Source organism: Podarcis pityusensis, assembly GCF_964106645.2.
Source record: "Podarcis pityusensis genome assembly, chromosome: 9".
In the NCBI taxonomy this organism is placed as follows: domain Eukaryota; kingdom Metazoa; phylum Chordata; class Lepidosauria; order Squamata; family Lacertidae; genus Podarcis; species Podarcis pityusensis.
The window spans coordinates 42,838,532-42,857,396 of NC_138034.1; the positions used below are offsets into that span (position 1 = coordinate 42,838,532).

The following is an 18,865-nucleotide window of genomic DNA, read 5'->3' on the forward strand; positions in this document are numbered from 1 at the left end:
GGCCACAACTTTATTGATGATGGATGTCAGTGAACTTTGGCGAAGATATTGGGTGTGTATCCTGAATCAACTGTCCCATCTGCTGGCTGATTATATTGGCAGGGATAACCAAGGTTAAGGATCACACCTATGAAGCATGGACATAGCCAGAATTTTTGCTGGGGGGGGGGGGCAGAACCTCAGATTTGTATTGATTTGTATTTTTTTTTTATTGATGGGGGCAGCTGCCCATTGCTATGAAGTACATCAAATTGGGGTGACTGCCCCAAGATCATCATTTGGGTGCCATGGCCCCTTCTGGGGTGTCTGGACAGATGCAACCCCTCGGACCCTTAAACGGGATACCCTGATTTTTTGGAGTGGGGCCCCCCAACCCCCATCCACTTAGACTAAGGATCCAGCCCAATTCCTTGCCTACCGGCGCCAAACCACTTACATCTGCAACCAATCCTTAAGGCCATTTCAAATGTTCAGGAACCAAATGTCATTGACCATTGGTGAGAAATGCACCGTACAGGGTCCTGTTATCAAATGTGATGCCTGGGTGCTGAGTCACCCTGCCCTCAAGTCATAGTACCGTGATAGTATAGCTGTGTTCATTTTCTTTTGTGTGCTGTTCTTTTGTGTGCTTCATGGCCCCTTTCAATTCTGCCTTTCTAGCAGCTCAGACCACAGGATTGTTATTATGCTTGGGACAAATATGCTTGAGAGAGCACAAGGATCCTGCTTCCACTGCATTCAGGAATGCTGTCTCCACTCTGACAATACTTACAAGAAGAGACTATAATTGCCAACAGCCACTGGTGTGAGATCAACAACAACTTAGTCTTTTCATTATTGAAGGATCGGGGGGGGGGGAGGGATTAATTCCAGGAAGAAAATTAATGTTAAAATCATGGAACTATAGGAGCATAGACACAACTTGCTGGAACTGACTGCGTTGCTAGGCAACATGGGGCAACCAAAGAGGCCAGCATGTGCTCTTGAATGTGAATGTACATGCTCTTTATGCAAAATGTTGAATTGGGTCCAAACAAAAATACAATTGAATTAGGTCCAAACCAAAAATAGTAAAGAATGCATACAATCTATGTTGCCATATGATAGCTGGGGTGGGGGGAAAAAAGTATTTGGAAAGAAACAAAAACTGCCACATTATCTTTGCTCTGTTTCCTCCCCGCTCTGTATTTTGAAAATAGGCATTTGCTTCTCATTAGGAGTCTCTTTAAATATTTGGGCGTGTGCTGATATAGTAAGTTGCTTACTAGAAATCACTTAGGACTCCTGCCTTTGTTGAATGGGACTCATGTGAGTTGTGCAACATCCTGCTACCGTGACGGGGAAAAGTGCTGAGTAATGCCAGAAGCAGAGCGCTCTCCTATGGCTGATGCAAACCTGGAGAATTTGCATCATCATCACTCAGCAAGAGTAACTTGGTATGACAGGAGCTTATATACAAGACCATGCGGAAGCTGAGCTGGCTTCCAGTGAAAGAACAGCACCAAGGTAGTAGCTGTGTGTGAAAGGGCAGGTGTTCCTGTAGCACTGAGATAGCAGTGAAAAGTAAAAGACACCTGAAGAATTTTATACCTGTTGGCACAGGTGGGTTGAAAGGCTACAGGCAGTGAATGTCTCTCTCTCTCTCTGTGTGTAGAAGCAATTAGCTAGACAAAGGCAGAGAGAGGAACGAAAGTGCCTGCTGGAGAGTTTTACAAAACATTCATTCTTGGAGAGTGCTGGTAGCACTGAAGCATGTTTAGGAAGCCTCCCGGACCGGTAGTCTGTAATGGCAGCTACCTGCAGGAGCAATCTAACGGCAAGTTGCCCTCCAAGTGCAAGACCAAGGCAGCCGAGGGAGACAAAGTGGTTTTGAAGAAGAAAGTAACTTTACTGAGAGGGATATCTATTATAATTGGCACTATCATTGGAGCAGGAATCTTCATCTCTCCCAAAGGAATCCTCCAGAACACAGGCAGCGTGGGAATGTCCTTGATTGTCTGGACTTTCTGTGGCATCCTTTCACTCTTTGGTAAGTTTGTGAAAGTTTATAATTGATCCTTGGGGGGCGGCAGGTGGATTTAAAAAATCACAAAAGAGACAAAAGTTTGATACTGGAGATCAAAAGCCTGATTTGAGACCCAGAACTAACACTGCTTTGGTATTTTGGGGGTTATTTTGCCGCTTGGCAACCACTGTAAGTTGCAAAGATTGCCATGCGAAACTCGGTACAGCAGGACTTTAAGACCAAAATTGTATTTCTTACGACTCCCTGAAGGAATTGCAGAGAGAAGTCTCCTTTATCACATCATAAAGTTTGCTGTTTGTGTTGGTTTTCAGTTTAAGCTTCGAAGAACAGGTAGCAGCACACTCACAGAGGGGCTGGCAGCTGGGGGAGGTGAACCGCTTGGTTGGAAGAACACCTGCGAAATGTACACCTAGATTGACCTAGTTCCCCATTGGTTAGATTCTACTTTTGCATGAACTAAACTTCTTTTGAACTCTCTGGTGGCAGGAAGAAGGGAATAAAACAGGAGCACTCTAACTCAGTGATTCCTAATTAGCTAAGTACTGTGGACCACCTGTTTTTCAAAAGCCAAGCCATGGACCCCCTACTTTTGAAAATTTTGATCTCTATGGTGTTTTTTTGTTCTGTGAAAATGCCATGGACCCCCTTGGGTCAGTTGTGCAGACTACCAATTGGGAACCACTGCTCTAGCTAATTTGATTTTTTTCTTTAAAAAATATTAAATCAAAATCTCGTTTGAATGATGACTTTGAACCCCTCACTTCTAACCCTTAATCTTAAAGCCAGACATTCTGCTAATGTTTAGAAAAGCTATTATCTTGATAATGGCATCTGTAGTTTGAGCATGGATATTAAAATTGAAATCCTATACTTATTTACCAGGGATCTTGCTGGAGCTTACTTTGAAGTAGACATATATAGGATTGCAGAGTGAAAATAGATTCTGGAGCTCTCTGTTTAAGACTAAATGGCCAATGTATATACCAGGTTTTTAAAACTTTTTTAAAAAAATGATATTCTAATTTTAAAAAAGACTTTATAACATTTATCATCTATATAGATGAAGAAATAGCCTGGTCATATCCATAACCTCTAAATCTTTCAAAGAATGGGCCTCTTGATTGCCTTAATAAGTTAATCTCAAAGAAGCTGAAGTCCCGCATGACCTTAGGTATTACTATTAGCCTAGACGACTTATTTTCTGGTATTAGGAACAGTGGGCAAATGAGAGGGGAGTAAAAAAATCTCTGCTCAAGAAGTGGAAAATGTGAATGTTGCCCTGTGTCAACTTACTGTGCACTTGAAAGATCAGAGACAAGGCTTTATCCACCCTTGCAAAACATTTTGATCAGAATCAGAACGTATAGCTGTTGGGCCAACAATAATTTACAGGGCCAGCATAAGGGTCAACCTCAAAATAATTTCATTTTAATTAGTACAGGAGATGGATTTTGTTTCTGTTTATGCTACGTTCTAATTGAGCATCAGTGTCCAGGAGTGATGTGATTGGAACAGAAGAAATAAAATGCATTCTTCTTGCGTTTGTAACACATAAATTTACATTTTTGTGCTAAATTCTCTTAAAAGTATTTGGCCAGTAAAGGTCCTCATAGTGTTCTCTGCACAGCTTTGACAACAATTTGATAGACACTGCCTTCATACTGTTTCATCTTCCACTCTTCTTCCTCATGGATTATGCAATAAGAGATCCAGTTACAGAATTCTTAAATAAAAAAAAACAAAGCACAGGTAGCTGTGAAACCCTCAAATGCAATTCTTTGAAGTTAATTTTAGAGGAGAACTTTCAGATAGCACTGACTTTTTCCTCAGAAAAGGAGCTTAAGTTGATTGGCATATGTTAAATAATTCCACTATCTGTATATACAAAATTGGTCTGCTAACTGTTATGTAGATTGAAGTGAAAAGAAGTAAAATTTGAGATGCAAGTGACTTTATCAGGTCTATTGAAATGCTTTGGTGGCCCTTAGATGTGATGCTTTAATAAATACATTTAAATGTAAAAAGAGAGAGACTGAAATGCTCAAAAGTAGCCATCAGAATATTCAGTGAAATTATGAAATAATGTTAATGCAACTCATTGATAAAAATCTCCAGTAAAAGGAAAGATGATTCCCTGTGACAATTTTACAACTGATTTATATTGATTATGGATTGCATGGGTTATGAATGGAACTCTATTCAAAAAAATAATAACACCCAAATTAATATAATACAGTGGTACCTCGGGTTACATATGCTTCAGGTTACATATGCTTCAGGTTATAGACTCCGCTAATCCAGAAATAGTACCTTGGGTTAAGAACTTTGCTTCAGGATGAGAACAGAAATCCCGCGGTGGCAGTGGGAGGCCCCATTAGCTAAAGTGGTGCTTCAGGGTAAGAACAGTTTCAGGTTAAACTGAACAAATTAAGTACCGTATTTTTCGCTCTATAAGACGCACCAGACCACAAGACGCACCTAGTTTTTGGAGGAGGAAAACAAGAAAAAAAATATTCTGAATCTCAGAAGCCAGAACAGCAAGAGGGATCGCTGCGCAGTGAAAGCAGCAATCCCTTTTGCTGTTCTGGCTTCTGGGATAGCTGCGCAGCCTGCATTCGCTCCATAAGATGCACACACATTTCCCCTTACTTTTTAGGAGGGAAAAAGTGAGTCTTCTAGAGCAAAAAATACGGTACTTAACCCAAGGTACCCCTGTATTGTTGACTGTATTTTGTCTCCCAATCACAAGTCTTCCCTTTTTCAAGACAATTTTAATAATGACCAACTGTCTGCAGAGGCTCAGAGCACCCACAATTAATTGAATGAAGTAACACAACCAACTGCAGGACTTCTAGTCCTGGTTGGAAAGGGATGTTTGCACACTGAAAGTTGCTGGATTGTGATTCAAAATAAACTGGGCAATCCTAACCCCACTTATCTGGAAGTAAGCCCTGTTGAATTCAACAGGACTTACTTCAGTGTAGACTTGGTTAGGATTGTGCTGTTTAGTCATATCCAGAAAAGGCCCATTGAAATAAAAAAAAAATCATATAATTGGAAGGGGATCCGTGGATCATCTAGTCCAACCAATGGACTTAAGTCCATGAATCTCAGTGGATCTACTCTGATTGTGCCTTAGTTGGATGCCACCCATTGTCAGAAGATAAGTCAATAAATAAGTTTTTTTAAAAAAAATAATCTCCTGAAGCATTTGCATGAATAGGCCTTGTGTAGTTTTCATGGGGCGTGGAGCATGAATGTAAGCAAATGCTATTGGGCTACATGCATGCTAATAAAATGTATGAGGCTGACTATTCATTATAGATAAGCTTGGCTATCTTTCAGAAATGATGCCTTAATATTAATTATGATTTTGCAGGTGCGCTCTGTTATGCTGAACTGGGCACAAGCATAAAGAAATCTGGTGGGCATTATACATACATTCTGGAAGCCTTTGGCCCTCTACCTGCTTTTGTAAGAGTGTGGGTGGAACTGCTCATTATACGGTAAGTCAATTCTGTCTGCATTTGTTTTGTTGTCGTGTACTCCCAGTATGCTTTTGAAAGTCAAAAATCAATTAAAAATATGGTGTGCATGGACATAGTCCAGCTGTGTTCTGTCCCTTAGTTTGTGCTTCCTGTTCTTGCTTCCCAAGATTTTCCTTTGTGACATAGTTGGACCACTAATTGTTAATTTGTAAAAATTAAGAAACTCTAAAAAGCAATATTTTTAAAAATAAAAAAATGCTTAATTTTGTTTGCTCTAAAAAGCTGAAGCAGAACATTAATAATACCCGGACCTCATGTTGCATCATAATGTTGGTTTAAAACTATCCAAGCCTTGTAATTTCCCCCCAATAAATCACAGTGTCTGCTGGCTTTTATGAAACTTACTTGCAGGTAGTAATCATCATTTTCCAGCAACTCCCCTGGTGCATCCATGAGACATGCACACCTGCGCTTGATTCAGATTTGGTCAGATGGGGCTATACAATATGAAAGAACCCTCCCATGTGTCTATTGCACATGGAATTGTATGCATGCAGAGTCTGGCTTTGTGGCAAATATGGCTAGGGCTAACATTTCAGTATGCTTCGTGCCTCCGTTCTACTTCAATATAGTATTGACTATGTAGTATTATTTCTAAACCCTGCCTTGGAGTCTTTGGTAGAAAAGAAGCTGTAAATCAATGCCCTGCTTTCTCTTATAAAAGGGAGCCCCACTGGAATTTCCAGTGGGTTGGGCATGGCAGGTTGTGGGAACTCTGTGAGTGGGCACAGTGTTTTAGACCACAATATGCACCAAAAGTTGACAAGGAAGAAGGTGACTGATGGGTGTTCAGGAGCAAGATCTGGAGTGGTCCTGAACAAATTTAAAGCTTCACTTGTAGGTGTCTTTTAGTAAAATGTGAAAATCTATGTGAGGCTGAAATTGTGTTCTGTTGCCCCAGGGTGATCTGAGAATATTGCACTTCCTCTAACACTTTATTCCCTGCGTGAAAAAGAAGTAGAGCTGGCTAAACTGGTTTCAACCTACAAGTTCTCCCACCCCCTAGCCCAAGAGATTCCATTTTTATAGTCTTAGTGGCCCATTTACAACATTGTTAACTTACAATTTACACTGCCAGTTGGCTTAGTAAATAAGCACAATGCCTTGTTATGTTATGTGAATTGCTCAGTGTTTACTATGCTGTTTAAAATAGCTCTCATATCACAACAAATACAGTTTGAGCACCTGTGGGAGCTAACAGGTTTATCTGTAGGCAGTTTAGCTTGTGGATGTAGTTACTCTAATTCTGCATCTGAGGAGCTTGTGTTACTAAAGATAATCCATACAAGTGAAACAAATATGCGTTCTCATTTCCTCTCCCTCTCCCGCCCCATGCCACATGTATTTACGTAGCTTATTTTAGTTGTTCTTATTGCTTCATATGCCTACGTAACAAGCTGTAGCAATAAAGGATTTGGTTAACAACAATTGTGCTCAGTCACTCTGAATGGGATATATATTTGAGGTGCGTCACTCTCCTGGGAACACACTGAATTGATTAGCAAGTGTTAATCCACACCCAACACAAAACAAATAAAGGCAAGATCCTTTCAAGCCACGATATGGCATGCATCCTGGGATACATGCTTGTCCAGATCTGTAGTTATCAAGAGTGCCTCCCCTGCCAAAATAATGCTTTAAGTTTCTGCTATAAATTGATTGGCGTTGTGTCAATAAATTTGGCATCTATTTATTTTTTTAAAGGATGAGTCAAGTACTTTAGCATAGTATGCAATGTATATAAGAGAGCCCCAATCCTGGCTTTGCTTTCATAAAGAAAAGCAGTTTTGTGAGCCTGGAATTTGGAGCAAAGAAGTGGGCAGGGATTGAGGTGCTTAACTCTTTCTCCGCTTCTACATTCAAAATAGCCTTAATGGGGAATCATTTTCAACCTGAATGCAACTCTCCAGGTGTCATTTTGACCCTGAGGACCCTGCCCAGCACAGCCGTCTTTCCCATTGGTGTTAGTGGTTCGTTGCGCCAGGGCCTCTCAGGGGTGCCCTAGCGAGTGGGGGAGCTGCGCGGCTTTGCCGGCAGCCTCCCCTTTACCTGCATGCCCACCAGCTGCGCCTCACCAACTATATGGCTGGCAGGCATGCAGCTTCCTTCCCAAGCCTCCGCAGGAGGAGAGCGATGTGATGCCCGCAGAAGCTGTGCGCAGCTTCCCTCCCAAGCCTCTGCATCTGCCAAAGGCGGCCCTGCTCCCGGCCGTTGTTCTCCTCCTGCTTCTTAGCGAAAGGCAGCACACAGCCTTCCTGGGCTGCCTTCCTGGGCGCCCCGATGCCAGAGAGCATGTCCGCCAGCATGTTTTCCTGCTTGATTGCTGCCACCACACTGGGGATCAGGGTGTTGGGGGAGGCAGAGGACATTTTCCACCACCCCCTCCCTTGTTTTGGAGTTGCCGGGGGGGGGGCACCGGAGGGATCTTTGCACCATGGCACCAGATATGCTTAAGACAGCCCCGCTGCCCAGTTCCCTTATTGGACGATAAGGCCACCAGTGGCTACTAGCCACAATGCCTATCCTCTGCCTTCAAGGTCCTGGGAGCCATGCATGTGCATGAGCCCTGCTTGAAGGTTTCCCATGAGCATCTGAGTGTCCACTGTGACAACACGATGCTGGACTAGATGGGCCATTGACTTGATTCTCCTGTTCTTCATACAGTTCTTGAGTACCTTTGCCTGGCTGGAATTTGTCCTTGGACTGTAATATTACCTTTCACTTGCCTGTCTCAGCTTCCACCTAGCCAAATCAGTTTGCAAAGACACTTCTAGCTATGGTTTCTAGTTTCCCCAAACACTCGACACACTTCCTCCACCAAATGTAGCTGGGTTAGTCAATATGCTGCCCTACAGAAGTTGGACTACAACTGCTATCTTGACCATTGGCTAGGGATGTTGACTAGGGATTTTGGGAGCTGGATTCCATAACATCTGTTCTTGCTTTGTTTAAGAAAAGGGTCTAAACCAGAATTGGTGTAGAGCAGGAACCAATTCTAACATCACACTAAGCCACGGTTATGAAACACCATGCCCTATAGTGTTGGCATGTGTTCTATGTATTTGAATTCTACGTATTTGAATTCCAGCAATTGTTTATAGCAATCGGTTTCCTCTGCTTATAGATTTTTGTGCAAAGTAAGTTTCTTTAGGGATACTTCCTCATTTTAATAAGGCCTGGTGACTGTGACTGTCACAAAATGTAGAAATGACGCTTATGAAAACCTCAAGATTATGAGCCAAGAAAAAGTTCCAAAAGCACAGGAATCGCAGCTACCAAGAGCACAAAAGGGAGAACAAAAGAACTTGTTCCTGTTTAAATGAATTTCATATATATATAAAAAATCATTTTTTAAAAGAGTGCAAAAAACGTTTTTCTGCTTGGCAGAAGGGTAGTCGCAATAGTTGTGTGAGTTATATTTTCTGATATTACAGTGTTCACGTGACTAGACTGTTCACACAAGCAATTCATAATTGCAAAAGTTATCCAGCCTTCATAGGATGAATACCTTAATGACAATGTCCTAAAACTCTGGAAGTAGGGATGGGCAAATCTATTAATTTCTGTTTTTCTCAGCTTCACATATTTTAAATGTTGTTCAGTTCTCTACATTTCCACATCAGTTTGCATTCATGAAAATTCACCAGCAATTTGGCATGTGTAATATATTTGACACAGCCTGACATGTCATGTAGGCATGTATACTGTAAATAATCTCCATATCTACCTGTAAACTGACCAACCTTTCCCCCCTTTCTTTCTCTCTTGCAGCCCTGCTGCCACAGCAGTGATTTCCCTGGCATTTGGACGTTACATGTTGGAACCATTTTTTATCCAGTGTGAAATCCCAGACCTTGCTATTAAACTGATTACAGCTATGGGAATCAGTAAGTATCAGTTTTTAGGAGAAATGGGCTGAAGCAGGTGAAAGGCAGAAGAAAGCAAGAATAAATTCTGCACTCAATTAATACAACTCATACGAGACAAATTAAAAATGTGAATTTGTAACTGAATTGTTTTAATAGTCTTAAAACAGACTGTTCTCAGAGATACTTCAGGATGACCAAGGGGTTTATATTTGAGAGTGGGAGACAATATGAAATCAAACACTCTTGCTAGGAGTTTGAGTTGCAGTGGCTGGGTAAGGCTTTTCTTCTGAGGTATGGTAAAGGGTGAAAAATAACCCAGCAGGGTAGGCAAGGTAAGGTACAAATGCAGAAAGCAGCAGCTGGCTGATATCTTTTATTCAGACTAGAGAACTGACCAGATAAGGCAATGATACTTATTAGATAGGTGAAATCAGTAACTGGAATTACTGAATCTGTCAGACTCAGAGCTTTCATTCCTAAATCTCCTAAGACAGCTTCTTGCTGAAATAGAATAGCTCTGTCTTTCTGGCCCACTGTCATGATGGTGCAGGCAATAGGGAAATGATGTCTACTCTTTATGATCCAAGATGTGGGACACTTGGCACATGACACCTGGATTGTTTTAGATTGCCTGGAAAAACAAAACACGTTAGTGGTTGGCAAACATTAGCTCAGCTGCAGAGTCTGAAATTTTGTGGCTTGTTTAGCACTGCAGAGTTTATAGCCTACTATTGTAGACTGGGAGGAACCAGCTATTTAACTAGTTGAGATGGATTGGTGTGTCCAGACTGATAAAGACTCATTGAGAAAAGCTAGGCCTCTGCTGGGCAGTACTTGCTTACACACTTTCAAGGGCCAGTCACACAAACTTGTGATATTTTTCACTCTCACACTTAACCTTCCCGTTTAGTGTAAAGTGAAATGAGTAGGTCACCTTGTAGTCACAGGTGCATCTGGGGAACACAGTATTCCAGGCCCCATGGTGGTGAAGTTTCCTTTGTCAGTAGAATATTAAACTTCTGATTATGAGCCTAGTCAGTGTTCAGTGTTTGGTCAGCAGTGCAAATTATGGGCTATGGATACTAAGTTCTATCTGTGACCTTTGATATTATTGAATATCAGTTGTTTCTTGACCAATGTGGCAGCTGACAGGTGCTTCAATATTTGCTCCAGTTTTTACACATTTATCTTCTTCCCAAGCCCCAGCAATTATGCAGAGACTTGATATAGGGGTGAGACTGAATATGAAAAAGGTGACTGTAACTGAATCCAGTAAGAACTGAAATATTAATGTATTCAGGTTATGAAGAGAGCATGGCTACTTGGCATAAAGATGATTTTGGTCTTTTTACGGAGGCCACTACGCAACATAGATTCCACATGTGCTCTAAAGCAGTGTTTCCCAACCTTGGGTTTCCAGCTGTTTTTAGATTACAATTCCCATCATCCCTGACCACTGGTCTTTCTAGCTAGGGATGATGGGAGTAGTAGTCCAAAAACAGCTGGAGACCTAAGGCTGGCCAACACTGCTTTAAAGTCAACCTCTGGCCATCCTCTGTTGAGCACAATTAAATCTTCTTGGGTTTGACATAGAAAGTCAAACCTTGAGTCTGGATATATCTCAGAAATCCCCTTGTTCCACATATCCCTTTGCCACAATATATTGCATTGACTTAATATAATGGCAACTGGACCCAAGATTGGATGAACTAGGGCCACATTTTATTAACAACATCTGTAGGAGAAATGAAAAGAACTGGAAGCTATACTTTGAACAGATCCATTAAAATCAATGGAACTTAAGTTAGGGCTTGATATATGTTCCATTGATGTCAATGGACCTACACTAAGTGTGAATAAATCTGGATCCCTAGATTACATCTTTTGGAAATTATATAATTACGTCCTGTGCAAGCGACATTGCCTAACAAGTGAGCAAAAGGGCAAATCTTCAATTTCTGTTTTCCAGCTGCTGCACATATAGTTTATCTATCTATTACAGAACTCTTTGTACTAAGAATATGCCGAAATAGTAAGCTGGGCCCTTATATTAACAGATATTACAAACAGGCAGCCAGACCCCACATTAGAAAGGAAATTAAAGGCATCAAGAAGGAGTGAAGTCATGCAAGACAATTCTAGTTACACAAGGAAATGCACTCATTTTGCATTTTCTTCAGTTGGATTGTCCTTGAACTTCCAGGTCCCAAAGTTATTTGTGAGTGTGCTTTTCCACCAACCCAAAACGTGGAGAGAGAATCAATACCTGACCACCTTATTTTTCTCTTAATTATGTTAAAACCTAAAGGCTCTATCTAAGTAATTGAATTAAAGTTATGAGCTTTAGAGGTTAATGTGGAAAATATTTCATGGAAAGATAATAGTAAAACAGATGTTTGATCCTGCATTTGCCCCTGGGACAGCGTTGGTGGCTGGATGCAGGAAAGGATTCCATTGTAAACATTTGCCTAGTGTTTTTAATTTGACCACAATGTGTGTATAATTTGGAATGGGATTTCATCACGATTAATTTAATGGGGCAATCTTTGAGATAAACCAGGATTACCGTATGTGCCTTAATTAAAAAGAAAGAATCAGTATGGCAGAAAGGTGGAGTCCTCCTAAAATAATGTCACCTGAGGAGGGAGATAGGAGTTAACAGCAAGTGGCTGGCATGGAGACCAAATGAGAGCCTGGGAGTGAGCTGGAGGAGTTGCTGCTTCAGAATGGAGTCTCTTTTAGGAAGCGCTTTGAGAACAAGGCAGGCCGCTGTCAGGAGAGACACTGAAAGATGTGCATGAAGAAGCAATTATAGTAAGGTGAACTGGAATGACTCCAGGATGAGGCATGCTAAACCCTGCAGGGCAAGCCTATTTGCCCTTGGAGAATAAAATACTGATCACCAAATACAGTAGAATGTCAGCCCTGCTTTGAGCACACAAGCAAGAAGAAGCACTATCTGGGTCCCTTGAGGTAACAGCACCATTACCTCTAATGAACTGGGATTGGGAGTTTGCTATGGATCACTTGCTGAGCTAAGATAATGGTTTGAGAATTAGAATAAACAGGAGACCCACTAAAATAAACCAGGGATTTCCAAGCTGGTGCTCTCCAGATATTGTCAGACTACAATTCCCATAAGCCCCAGCTCTTGTGGCCAATAGTCAAGGTTGATGGGAGTTGTAGTTCAGATTGTCAGCACATGAATTACTGTGTCTAGAATGTCCTTATCCAGAGGCAGTTGCAATTGGTGCATGATCTTCCATTGGTGAATGTGCCACAGAAGCAGCTTGGGGTGGATCTACCCTTCCCCAACAACAAGACATCAATCCTGATCCTTTAGGACAAGTCAGCGTCTGTCTAGAATAGTCTGAATACCACCTCCATAGTCAGACAAACTTCCACAAGCAGTACTTCTGTTTGGATGCCTGATGAATTCAATTTTTGTAAATTCCAATTTGTACTGTTCTGTCCTGATCTTCACTTCCTTGACTAATGTGCAGATCAGTACATAATTTTTTTTACAATTTTGCAGTTCTGTGAATCATGCAATACAGTTTTTGGCTCTCAAAAATATCAAAATGTGTTTACATTTTTTTATTTGTATATTTGTGATAGAAAATGTTGTTATAATAGATTAAAATCACTATATTTATAAATGTTAAGTAGCTCTATTATTTTTTTTTGGCAGTGCCCCATACATATCTTTAAATACAAAACTGACACATATGAGATTCCATATCCATTCCATACTTTTCATACTTCCATAAATATATTCTATGTAATTCTTTGTACCCCTACCTTGGTTTTTTAGTTTAACATACACACCCACACTCCACATTAAACTTAGGAAGATTGTGCAAACTTTGCAGGTGGATGAACACACCGATGTAGTTATAAAAGCAAACCCCATGTGCTGTAATATTAAATGACACTTTTGCCCTCTTTTTATGACTAACTACAAAGCCACAACAGAGCAGCCACAAAACAGGCTGGCAGCCTCACGACCAGTTTGAACATGGCAGAACTTACAATAAAGCCTTGCTATAAATACTGATAAACTGTTCTCAAACAGATGCTGGCTTTTTCATTGCAATAAGCATGACTCACTTAAGAAGAGTGATTTATGATTCATTCCTTGGACTGCTCAGAAAGGAGGCCACAAGATGCTGTGTGAACTTTTGTCATCCACATAACTCAGGTTCTTGCTGGCTATTAACTAACGGAAAATCAAGCACATATTTCTGCAAGGCAGGTCGCTGTATTGAAATGTTGCTACTAAGTGCTCATAGGAGCAAAGATGCTTGGATTACTCATTCATCCCTGAGTTGTATAACTGTGTTCAAGGCAGAGAAGCTGAACTCTTTTTATTCTGATCTTTCCTTTAAAAGACAAAGTCGGTGTTTAAAGTCCTTTCATATACTTCACCATGGCTTCTTGTCAGCCTATATATCATTGTGCAATTAGCCTGAAAGAACTGTGTTGCTAACAGATATTACAGTTTAATGTCTTTTCCCCTCAGCATATTACTGAATCGCTGCTTCTCTCCCACCAAATCATCATTGGATTCCAACACCTCTTTCAGGGATCATCTATATTTCTGTAAACACTCCCCCCCCCCCAGCTTTCCCCCGGGAAAACCCACTGCTTACTATTGAATCGGAGCAAATGTTCATTGGGTTTTCTCCAGATTGACGTTCACTCCAATTTCATGCTAAAGAGAAGGTTTTACAGAGGAAAGCCATTGGACAAGCTGCAAACCACTTGGACCCAAGGTTTCTTGACTTGGGACAAGTGTGGACAGGCCCTTAGTTTGTGGCATTGTAACCAAGGATGTATTCAGTTGTGAATCTAAAGAATAGTTCAACGTAACAAACACAAGGTTAAATTAATCCTGAGGTTGTGAACTCTATTGTTTCATGTTGAGGAAGCTGGTGGCCAAGTTGTGTAAAGAAACACCACATGCTGTACACCTATAAAAAAATCCTGTACGTGTGACGATAATTGTGAATAAATATTCTGGCAATATGAAGCATTACACTAGTTCAGTATTTTTAGTATGCAAGTTCACAGCCTCCATCTTGGGTAGTCTGGATTTATAGATCTAACCAGGGCAGATACACAAGGCTTCTGTTGTGTCTGCTAATCTCCATGACTCTGCATAAATCTGTCTGCGCAGTAAATGTGATGGTGGTTTTCCAGTTAACCCAGCCTTCCAGTTAATCCTGAATGAGTAGCTGGACGGAAGAAAATAAACAATATTTTCTTTCTTTGGCTACTGATTGACCATTAATTGCACTTTTCTTTAAACATAAGGATTAAGTCATTTAATTATATGCACATTTGTAACAACCAAACAATCACTTCTCTGGGCCCAGTGCAAACTTCTAAACATGTTATTCTCGCCCTGTAATCCCTTTTCTGTTTTGGAAAAATTGGAAATTGGCTGGTGTCTTTTTAAGATTTTGTTGCTGTTGTTTCTTTGGTTTAAGCTCCTTAATCTGACTGCCTACTTTATATTTATAGCTGGTCATGGCAGCGTGGCAATGTATATAATATATTTATATTTATACATGAAGAACAGATTCCTCTAGGCCCCTTCACACATTACTCTAGTTCAGTGATGGGCAAACCTGGCCCTCCAGATGTTTTGGGACTACAATTCCCATCATCCCTGACCACTGGTCCTGTTAGCTAGGGATGATGGGCGCTGTAGTCCAAAAATAGCTGGAGGGCCAAGTTTGGCTAATTGAATACAAGGTGGACTGCACCACTTGCCCTATTCCTACATTGCATGGTTTCCTCAGCCCTGCCATTCATGCACTGAGCAAAGACAGGCTGCTTGCATAGACTTTCCCTATGCAGATGTCCATGCTCAGTGTGTTTTCTTGCTCTCTTGTTGCTAGCCAGATGCCACTGCTCATTCCTGCTTGCCCTACATCTGCACCTGGAATCGTTGGGCAGCTCCCAGGGCCCCAGCATCCTAGCAGTGACCATGCTGGTATCTACCCTGCCTCCCTGAATTCTTCCCCCCCCGATTGGTCACTCTAGGCATCTAGCTGCCCTTTTAATTTCCCCAAATACCCTCAGCCTAGCGTCACTTTGGAAGACTGTGAGAAAGTAAAAATGTAGCTACTGTGCAACCAGGTATCCTCATTATGGCAGAGGAGGAGTGTAATTACTAGGGATCTTAGAGAATTCTGACTAAAGCAGAAATGGGGGCAGAAATCGCCACTGTTTGCAAACAACCTTTCAGCTCAGTCATCATATATGAAATCCCTGACGTCATATATAATAGCATCAGGCATAGGGCAGGTTGCTTGACAAAATGTCCTGGTGGGTGAAATCAGTGTGTTTTAGGTTAAAAAAAATTATATGTTTTTTTTTTTATAAAAATGTTTTAGATGCCTTAAGTCCTGGTCTGTGAAGTGGTTGTTATTATTATTATTAAATAACAACTACAAGTAATTGCATCACCATGCAAATAGGGTAGGGAGAAGTGCGTGTGTCTCAGACATGTGAAGGCACTTGAGGTCACCTGCTTGCTAAAGCTAAGCATGTCTGGACCTGGTCAGTAGCTGGATGGGAGACGACCTGGTAACCACAGGGAATTCTGCCTTAGGTTCTAGAGGGAAGAAAGGCAGGATACAGATGCAAGAAAACAAACAATTAATTCATCAGATGGAAACATATTTTTTTTAAGTTCCCTCTGCCCAAGAAACTCTGGGGAATTCTTTCCAGATTTCCCAGTGTTCTTTGGAAAATGTCATTACAGTTGAACTGATACAAAACTGATGTAACTTAGTAGGTAATAGTCTTTTGCTCATGTACTTATTCATACTTAAGAATATGGAATATGGAAGTAATTCAGGCTCCCCAAGAGAGCTGAAAGGTTCCTTATAACCACCTTGCTGAATGCACATTCCCCAAGGCATCTCTCTAGAGGAAACCACACAGAACCTTTAGGAGAAGAAATGAATGTGAACATTGAGCCCAAAGGGCAATGTTTTGCAGGGCCCATAATTGTGAGGATTTGGCACTCTGATTGTTTTATTCCATTGTTCAATGTTTTCAATGCCATACAAATCTGAAGTTAAATCAAACCAAAGATTACAACTGAAATGGGAAAGTGACATTAATTTTCAGTTTAAAGGCTGAGTTATACCAGTTCATCAATTATCAACACTGAATGGTTCTGCCAGGAAGGAAGAAACTTTAATATCTGCTGTTGAAAGCTTGCAAAGAGATTTATGGCTGGTAGAACGGCAGTGGTGGTGGTGGGGGGGGGGGAAAGGAGTGCTTTAGCAAAGGCATGTTGAGGAGAGTGGGATGATGAAAAAAAGTGTGTGGCAAGAAGACTAATGAAGGAAACGTTTATAAGGGTAACTCCACTTCTTCTGCAAATGCCTAGAATGCATGCTGGGGAAAGCTTTCCCTTGATGAAGCTTATGGTGCTTTTGGAGGGATGAGTAGCACTTTCTTTTAACTATTTTCTCTTCTTTTCCCCCTTCCAGCAATTGTAATGGTCCTGAATAGCATGAGTGTCAGCTGGAGTGCCCGCATCCAGATTTTCCTAACCTTTTGCAAGCTCGTAGCAATTTTGATAATTATAGTCCCTGGAGTTATGCAGCTAATTAAAGGTATGAAGTGAAAAGTAAATGCTATTTTAAGTGCTTTTATCTCCCCCTTCCCACCCTTGTCCCTACCCATATAGTGCTGAGGCCAGCAAAATCTCTTAATTAGTCTCTGCTTGTTCAACTTAAGCTCCATACTGTCATGTAAATAACTGGAAGTGGAACTATGCTGAGAAGAACTTATATTTACAGCAGCATGCTGATGAGAGCGTATTGAGGCTGGATCCATAATGTTTTAAATGAAGGGCCAATGAGTTGCTCCTCTCAAGAAAAAAATTATTAGGAGGGTAAATGCATTGGAACAGAACTTCCGATAGGACATTCAAACAACTATTTTATACTGTATTCCATTTGGCTGTGTGTGTGTATGCGCGCACGCACACACGCATGCGCGCGCACACACACACGCATGCGCGCGCACGCACACACGCATGCGCGCGCACACACACACACACACACACTTAGAAGACAATACATAATCTGTGAGCAAAACTCTTCCACAGTGCTCTTCATTCATCAAATTCCATTGCAAAAAGCCTTTCCTCCTGCAAGAGGGGAGGGGTTGTGGGCGGGATCCGATGCCTGTCTTATGCAGGGGGCGTTAGCCCCCTGCCACCCACTCACCTGGCTGGCGCACCACGCCCACGGGTAAGCGCCCAACCAGGCGGCTTGGAGGGGGCGCATGCACCATTGAATGCTCCTTGCTGTATAATTTAGAACAGGGCTGAAGGGGACTTCAAACCCATGGGGCAAATTCAGCCCTTGAGGTCTTCCTCGAATGCTTCTACCTCTCTGGACTGTGTTTCTTGAACTGCCATCATTCCTGTTGTTTGCCTGAATAGAGAGATGTGTCTGTGTAAACCTCTGACTTTTAAAAGGTTTTAAATACATCTTCTTGTGCAATCCAAACGCAGACAAATGGTGATTAGTGGCCTATGGATAGATGAAACAAGCCAAGTTCAAACAATAGCTTTTAAATCTGACTTGTTTCAACTAACTGCACAACAGGCTAAACTGCGGTTAATCTAAAAGAAGGGTAGAAGTTTCCACTTTCCTTCATTTGACCATGAGAAAGGAGGAAAGGAGGAGGATTGTGTGAACCAAGGCACATGTAGAGTTATTTTCATAATGCTAAACTGTGGTTATGAGTTACATCCAAACACAGCCAAACTCTTGATTTAAAATTTTCCAGCTTCTTCCTTCAGGTTTATATTCCCACTGATTGGCTTTCACTTTCAAAACTTTTCTCAGCTTATTCCTCTATGCTGTTTAAACAGATGGCTAATTCTTTTAATTAAGGGTTACTTTGAATCTAATAAGATAATCAATGTGCCAGCTGTTTTTAATACCACATGTTTACAGATATAATGTGAATAACTGTTATTGTATTGGAACAAACTGCAGTTTCCTGTTACATCCAAATACAAGAACCATGGTTTGTATAGGCTGCAGTAAATTAACAAACCATGATTTGAAACTATGTTATGACAAACTTCTCACAATTTTCCATATCTGGACACCATTGAAAACTGCAGTTTGTTCCAAAATGTAAATGGAAGTTTCATATTTGCCTACTTTGCATATGAAGGAGGAAAGGGGAAGCTGAAAAGCCCCAGGAGCTGCTGGAATTGGTGCGTGGCTACTCCCTGTAGTGAACCACTGAACTTCACATGACAGCCTTCTTAGTGAAGAGCCTGCCAAACTGACCCCACCCGCACAGGCTCACCACTGGATCTTTCTAGAATGAAGGGACTGTCAATATATTCCTTTCCTAGCTGAGCCTTGATT

At 41.2% G+C, this 18,865-nt stretch overlaps 1 protein-coding gene across 1 annotated transcript in view; it reads left to right on the forward strand.

The window, feature by feature from the left end:
• The first annotated feature begins 1,233 nt into the window (after window positions 1–1,233).
• Window positions 1,234–18,865, forward strand: part of SLC7A11 (solute carrier family 7 member 11) — a 50,467-nt gene continuing 32,835 nt past the window's right edge. Inside the window, exons 1-4 of the mRNA XM_081021459.1 lie at window positions 1,234–2,029; window positions 5,406–5,532; window positions 9,346–9,461; window positions 16,958–17,083. Coding sequence (XP_080877585.1) covers window positions 1,753–2,029; window positions 5,406–5,532; window positions 9,346–9,461; window positions 16,958–17,083 — 646 coding nt within the window. The 5' untranslated portion in view covers window positions 1,234–1,752. The remainder of the gene's footprint in view (window positions 2,030–5,405; window positions 5,533–9,345; window positions 9,462–16,957; window positions 17,084–18,865) is intronic.